Source organism: Phocoena phocoena, chromosome 2 (assembly GCF_963924675.1).
Source record: "Phocoena phocoena chromosome 2, mPhoPho1.1, whole genome shotgun sequence".
In the NCBI taxonomy this organism is placed as follows: domain Eukaryota; kingdom Metazoa; phylum Chordata; class Mammalia; order Artiodactyla; family Phocoenidae; genus Phocoena; species Phocoena phocoena.
The window spans coordinates 139189998-139197453 of NC_089220.1; the positions used below are offsets into that span (position 1 = coordinate 139189998).

A 7456-nucleotide genomic window follows, 5' to 3' on the forward strand; every position below is an offset into this window, starting at 1 on the left:
CACCAAATCCTTTCACAGGAAATCCCTCCAGGCTTGCTCTAATGAGTAGGGGGTGGGGGAAGAGGAGGAATGATTCTGGATATTCAGAACCTTCCTGGGAATCACAAGGCCATTTCACCACTCCATATCTAGCTGCCTGTGCACAAGGCAGCACTCTTTGGCAAAAACTAAAACCATGCTAAAGGTATATCAATAAGGGACTATGGTGTGAGCACTCCGTGGAATATTATACTGCAGTGAAAAGGGGTGAGTTGGAACAGTCAGTATCAACAGCACAGCAATCTGACACTTCAGAATCCAGATGAAGAAGTGTACATGAGGGACTTCCCTGGTGCTCTAGTGGTTAAAACTCCGTGCTCCCAATGCAGGGGGCCCAGCTTTCAACCCTGGTCAGGGAACTAGATCCCACATGCTGCAACTAAGACCCAGCACAGCCAAATTAATAAATAAATTAAAAAAAAAAGAAATATACATGAAAACTGATTTACAACTGTCAATTACATACATATAAATTTCCTGATAGTACAATATGTCAAGATCTTTATAGCACTGTGCAGCCTTGGACAAATAATGATTTGCCATTATTTTAATCGTAAAAAGTGTGGGATTGACTGTTTTCTAAGTCTCCCTCCCCTTAGGAGAAAGGATTATTATTTTTTTAACTTTGGTTTAAACCCTTTCAGATCATGAAATATTGCATAACTAATTGCTTCTTTCCTGTTTGAAATCAAGGCCATTATTGATGGTTCCACCTTCTTTTTGTGTGATGGACAGATTAAATATGTCCCCTCCTCATTCACAGCAGCTAGAATAAACTAAAAACAGTTGCCCTGACCAACCTTATTAAATGTCAATTATTACTTCATCATAACGTTAGAGTACTAACTTGGGCATATTTTCTCCAATATTTAAAAAAGTAAGTTCTGAGGAGAAAGTGATGTAATTTCATTATTGAAGGTTTATTTGTACCTCCTGCCATTTAATTTTTTTTCCAGTTAAAATTATCCACTATGATTTAAATGGATGAACATTTAAATCAACTAAGACCAACTATGAGTCAGCTAAACACATCCTGACATGGAATGATTTCAGATACACTGTTGAATGAAAAAAAAGCAAGTTACAGGCAAATTGCCATAATGTTACATTTATACTATGTGTTTTCTAAGGATACATATGTTTATGTGAGTGCACAGGGACCAAGTCTGGAAGGACACATGACCTTTGGGGAGGGGTTACAGGGACTCCAGCTTTATCTGTCAGGTTTCCATTTCTTATAAAGAGAACATATTAGTTATGTAATTTGTGTAATAAAGTTAATTTTTAAAAATAAATTTATTTATCTATTTATTATTTTTGGCTGCGTTGGGTCTTTGTTGTCGTGCGCAGGCTTTCTCTAGTTGCAGCGAGCAGGGGCTACTCTTCGTTGCGGTGCGTGGGCTTCTCATTGTAGTGGCTTCTCTTGTTGCGGAGCACGGACTCTAGGTGCGCAGGCTTCAGTAATTGTGGCTTGCGGGCTCAGTAGCTGTGGTGCCCAGGCTTAGTTGCTCCGTGGCATGTGGGATCTTCCCAGACCAGGGCTCGAACCTATGTCCCGTGCATTGGTAGGCGGATTCTTTTTTTTTGCTGTACGCGGGCCTCTCACTGTTGTGGCCTCTCCCGTTGCGGAACACAGGCTCCGGACACACAGGCTCAGCGGCCACAGCTCACGGGCCCAGCCGCTCCACGGCACACGGGATCCTCCCAGACCGGGGCACGAACCCGCGTCCCCTGCATCGGCAGGCGGACTCTCAACCACTGCACCACCAGGAAAGCCCCTGATTTTTTTTTTTTAATGTCACACTTCTGCTGAAAAGTCCATTTGGCTTCCCATTGCCTTGGCAGTAAAATACAACTTCTCAGCCTGGCCCCAGCCAAGGTGAGCTCCTGCTCTCCACATCACCCCGCCCTTGCACACCATTCCTGAAGCACACTGGGAAGACCCACTGCCAGGCCTTTGCTTATGCAGTTCCCACATTCAGAATGCTCTCCACCTGCCTCTCTCCCTACCCAAGTCCTACCCATTGTTCAAGGCCCAGCTGTGACCTCTCCGCCTCTGTGGCCAGAGCATGACAGTCCCTCTGAGTTCAGCCTTTTCTCTGAAGATTACGAAGAACACTGATACCTCCTTTAAATTGTAATTATTGCTGAGGGTTGGGGGCTTTTACTTTTAAACTTCACTGTGTCAAAGGTTATATTATAAGACTATAACAGCAGTCTTGTGAGCAGATACTATAATTACTACTCCTGTTTTAAGAGCTGTAGTTCAGGCTCAGAGCTGTCCAAGGGCAACACAGCTAGCTAGTGGTGGAGCTACTAATTACATAACATTTACTCCTCTCTCCCACAAGACTGAAATCCCATGAGAGCACAGACCACAACTATCTTGTTCACTCTGGTATTTACCAGCTGCTAAATAAACATGTATTAAATAATGCCTACAAGCATCTTGAAATGTAAGTACTTTCTTAATAAAATGGTAGCAGCAAACATTTAGCCCACTTGCCAGGCTCATTCTAAGTGGTCCCATGGATGGTTTCACTTAGTACCAGCAACCATCCTAGGTGGTGGGTATTTTATTTACTGCCACAGGGATGAGGCAACTTGAGCCTCAGAGGAGTTAAGTGAACTGCCCAAGGTCACGCAGCAAATAAAGAGGGTCTGACTCAGGCCTGCCTGGGGGCCCACATTCCCCCATTTTCATCACTCACTACACTCCATGCCTCTTCTTCAGGCTGCTCTGTACTATTTCTCAGGGAAAGAAACTAACTGTGGACAGTGAGATGACTTTCTCGGTGTCACTCAGCAAAGCAGCAAGTGCGGGCTCTGGGAACCCAGTAACGGTCCACCTGTATGTCCCCTCCTTCCCCAACCCCTCTCCCGCCATCACTGTGAGCAAGTCCCTCGGGGTCTGTCTTGACGCCTTATCCAGCACACTTGTAGGCACTGGGTGGGAGTTACTGGGTACAGTCTCCCGGAGGGTGGTGATGAGGGAGGCGGCCACTCTTTGCGGGGGTCCTTGAGTCACCTGAGGGACAGCCTGGCCGCCCCCAGACGATGGCACTGCCCACCACTGTCAGGGTCCCGGGCACTCACCGGAGCAGTGGATGAGGCGGAGTGGGTGGGAACACAGTGAGAAGCTTAGCAGCTCCATCCAGATGCGAATTGTCCCTCCCACACTTCCCGGGCTGCAGGGGCCTCCATTAGAGCCCCCGAGGAGTCAGAATCCACACCTCCGCAAATGGGCCCGCTTTCCCAGGGCGCCCCCTGCCCAGACCTTCCCTGGGCTCTGTGGGTTTTGACACCTCTCTGTAACGTGGCAGGGGTCCACCTCGCACCTTTGGTCCAGATAAAAGCTCAGTCCTGGAGGTGGCCGGCCCAGCCTCCCAGAGCCCGCAGCCCCGGCCATGGCCCAGTCCCCTCCTCTGCAGGGCCTCCTCGGCCACGACCACTGGATCTTCCCGCAGGGTTGGGGCTGGACCGGCCACTCGGACTCCACGTCCCCGGCCTCCTCCTCGGATTCGTCGGGCTCCTGCCCCTGCGACCGTGCCCGCGGCCCCTCGCAGCCGGCGCCCCCTGCCCGCAGCGACTCAGAGGCCGCCTCGATGGCACCCGGACGTGCGCGAAGCCGGCCAGGAAGCGGGCAGCGGCAGAGCGCCAGTGAGCGCGAGAAGCTGCGCATGCGCACGCTCGCCCGCGCCCTGCACGAGCTGCGCCGCTTTCTGCCGCCGTCCGTGGCGCCTGCCGGCCAGAACCTGACCAAGATCGAGACGCTGCGTCTGGCCATCCGCTACATCGGCCACCTGTCGGCCGTGCTGGGCCTCAGCGAGGAGAGCCTGCAGCGCCGGCGCCGGCGGCACAGCGACGCAGTGCTCCCTCGAGGCTGCCCGCTGTGCCCCGACGGCGGCCCCGCGCAGGCGCAGACGCAGACGCAAGGGTGCGGCCCTGCCTCAGCCGCTAGCGCCACGGTGTCCTGGGGGTCCCCGCCCGTCTGTCCCGGAGCCCTAGCGGCGCCCGAGCGCCTGGGGAGCAGGGTGTCTGATATGGGTACCTGGGTGACACTCCCTTACTGCCCCGGTATGCAGTCGCCCCCGCAGCTGTCCCAAGGGAGAGCCCCTGACGCGGCTCGTTGGACGCCGCCCCAAGCCTGTACCGGAACGCAGACACCCCCAGAGCCCCGGGACCAGGCCACGCCCTGGACCTCGCCCCCCGCAATGGAGCTGGCTGCAGTGTACCAGGTACGCGCCCAGGCTCTCTCCGCTTCCCTTGGAGTGCTCCCCAGGCTTCGGTTGGAAACGGAGGGGGTGAGTAAGCTGTAGTCTGCAGAGAATCTTATGCTTTTTAGATCCTGGGTTTACCTAATCCAACCCCGGTTAGGGATGGAAAGCTGAAGGGAGGATGAAGAAGACCCTAACCCCCTTAGGGAAAGAGGTGGGGACCCTGGGAAGTAAGGCCACCACCACCTCTACCTAGAAGCCTTCACAGTCATGTGGAAGAGGGGGGAATCTTCAGACTTGCTTTCAGAGTCCAGGGTGGAAGGTAGCAGGGGCCTTCAGGTAATTCAGGAAATTCCTTGCAAGTGCTCCAAGGTTTGAGGGGGAGGGAGGCCTGGCTGCCCCAGGGGTAGGGGCTTTCTCAGTAGATGGGCTTGGATCTGGTGACCTTCATGCTTTCCTCAAGCTTCCATAAAAGAGCATATTAATAACCAAAATTTATTGAATGCTTACTGTGTGCCCAACATGATTCTTGGTATTTTACATGAATTAACTAACTCATCAGCCCTCCAGCAACCCTGTGAAGTAGGTTTTATTATCATCATCACCATTTTATAGATGAAAAAACTGAGACTAAAAGAGGTTATCTGAGTTCTCATAGCTAGGGAGTGGCAGAGCTGGGTTTTGAACCCTGGCAGTATATCTCCAGAGCTTGTACTCTAAACCACTTTGCTTCACTGGATCCATGGCACCAGGGCAGTTCAGCAGCTACCAGCCACACTATGGGGAACATCCAGGTTCAGGATCTCAGGGCATGAGGCAATGGCCCACTAACCCGCTACTCTTCTCTCTCTCAGGGAATCTCTATGTCTCCAGAGCCTTGTCTGTTGCCAGAAACCCCTCCTGTCCTGCCCCGCCCAGCATGCCAGAGACTCCAGCCTGAGACCCAGTGGGGATGCTGGAGCCACCGTGCAGAGGTGCTGCCCAGCTCGGAGGACCAGGGACCAGGCCCCACCTTCCAGCTCAGTGATGAAAGCCCTCCCCAGAGCTCAGGCCTACAGCTCAGTGGCTGCCCTGAATTTTGGCAAGAAGATTTGGAGGGGACTCACCTGGGCATCTTCTACTAATGGCCTTGGCTGCCCCCTTTCCAGCCAGGAATCAGGCCTGTAGCATGGGGTGTCCTCCTCACCTGCTACTTCACTAGTATTCAGGCTTTGTTTTAGCCAAGGATCCCTTTTCCAAGGGATGTCTTTCATGGAAGCAGTGTTTGAAACAGCTAAGGGTGGCCTCCCTGGCTGAAGTCGAGGCTGGGGTAGTCCCTCCACTCCTAGATGCCCCCCAGAACGACCAGTGTTCTGCAGAGCACAACCTGAGCTGCAGTAACATGTGTTGTTTGACCACAGTGGTTGGACAGGCTGGGACTGGTGGGGGAGTGGGCTTGGGGGTGGATGGGGATGGGAGTGGGAAGAAAAGTATATGCTTAGATTTTGTACTTCTTAAAAAAAAAAAAAAAAAGAAACACCCAAATTTGGTTTGCTCTGTTTTTCTTCTATCCACTTGGGTTTTTATTGCTTCTGGAAAAGGAAAAACGTTCCCGTCCTGCGGGGAACAAATCATGCTGCTTTCCCCTCTTGGAATTCAGGCCCTCACTTGCCAGTTTGACAGTAATTATTGCGCAGGGGCTCCACCTGGCCTGCTGTGCAGGCAACACAGGTGAGTTAACGTTCGGGCCTGTTCACTTGCCTGAAGCCCGTCACCATTGCCCTTTTGCATTCTCCTGGGTGCATTCCTGCTGACCCATAGGGCTCTTTCACAGTTATCTGAAGTTGTTTCCAAAGGGTGCTTGTGAGTGGCTCCCATGTGCTAGGCCCAGTGTATTAGTTTACTAGGGCTGCCATAAGACAATACCACAAATTGGGTGGCTTAAACAACGGAAATTGATTTTCTCACAGTTCTGGAGACTGGAAGTCCAAGACCAAGGGGTCATCAGGTTTGGTTTCTTCTGAGGCCTCTCTCCTTGGCTTGCAGATGGCTGCCTTCTTGCTGTGTCCTTGCATGGTTATCCCATGGTCCAGTCTCTGCGTCTGTGTCTTAATCTCTTCTTACAAGGACACCAGTACATTGGATTTGGGCCCACCCACGTGAAGTCATTTTACCTTAAGTTCCTCTTTAAAGGCTCTATCTCCAAATACATTCATGTTCTGAGATACTGGGGGTTAGAACTTCACCAAGAGTTGTGGGGGAACACAGTTCCGCTCACAACACCAGTACTAGGTGCTGGAGAAAACGTGCCCTGACTAATGGGGTAAATTACAGGGAAGGAAATGATCAGAGCCCAGGTCAAGATGGGGGTTTATACAAGGTACTTTGGGACCAGAGAGGATATGCCAGCCTGGCGGGAGATGGGGTTGACAGTGCTGTTGCGTTCTTGAGTTACCTGATCCATTAGTCCTGCTGCATTGATTTATGTGGCTTTGAGCAAGACTAAGAGGCACCTCCAGGATCTTGGGGAAAGGGCGCCATGATCCATTAGCAAAGGCTGCCATAGGCTTGGGAGCCAGCAGTGGTGGTGACTTCATTCTGTTTCTGACTCCGAGAGGGGAGAGTTGCAGGATGTTGGAACTGAGTATTGAAGGATGTGTGGTGTTCGCCAAGAGGAGTAGGCAGAAGAAACAGCGTGAGCCAAGTTGAAAGAGGTGGTTGAAGTCCAGGACTGAAGGGGAAAAGTGACAAATTGAGTTGGAAAAGGAGCTGGGAGGTGGGGTTGTGGGGAGCCCCACGTGGCGGCAGGGGGAGGCATCTGGCCTCTGTGTCCTGGGTGGAGGGGGCAGTGAAGGTGGAGGGTAGGGGGTGGGCTGGTCAGAGCCACTCTTGGTCTTTTGGACTGCCTTATAGAAATGGAGCCTGGCAGGGGGCCACTGTTAACGGTGCAGGGCGAGAGCAGAGGCAGGAGGAAGACCAGAGAGTGAGCTGCCACATGCAGGGCCTTCCATCTGACCCACTGCCTGCTGACATGCCCTTTGACGCCAGGCAAGTCACTCCATCTCTGTGCCTCAGTTTCCCCATCTCTTAAAGAGGAGCTGGATTAGGTGACCACTGCAGTGCCTTCTTCCCCCAACCTTTTAGAAGTGGGTTCTGGTTCCTACCCCAGGACCCTCTGTAGGGGCTGCCTGCCACAGCGGAGGATGGGAAAAGCTCACACA

At 52.2% G+C, this 7456-nt stretch overlaps 1 protein-coding gene across 1 annotated transcript; it reads left to right on the top strand.

The window, feature by feature from the left end:
- The first annotated feature begins 3446 nt into the window (after positions 1 to 3446).
- Positions 3447 to 5380, top strand: MESP2 (mesoderm posterior bHLH transcription factor 2). The gene is made up of 2 exons (XM_065872645.1): positions 3447 to 4277; positions 5111 to 5380. The coding sequence occupies exons 1-2, from the start codon at positions 3447 to 3449 to the stop codon at positions 5378 to 5380; spliced, it is 1101 nt and encodes a 366-aa protein (XP_065728717.1).
- Positions 5381 to 7456: the final 2076 nt, after the last annotated feature.

Bases quoted from the DNA above. Each gene is read 5' to 3' on its own strand.
- MESP2 (XM_065872645.1), top strand. From the start codon at position 3,447: ATGGCCCAGTCCCCTCCTCTGCAGGGCCTCCTCGGCCACGACCACTGG. The intron at 4,278-5,110 runs GTACGCGCCCAG...TCTCTCTCTCAG, and splicing joins AGCTGGCTGCAGTGTACCAG to GGAATCTCTATGTCTCCAGA.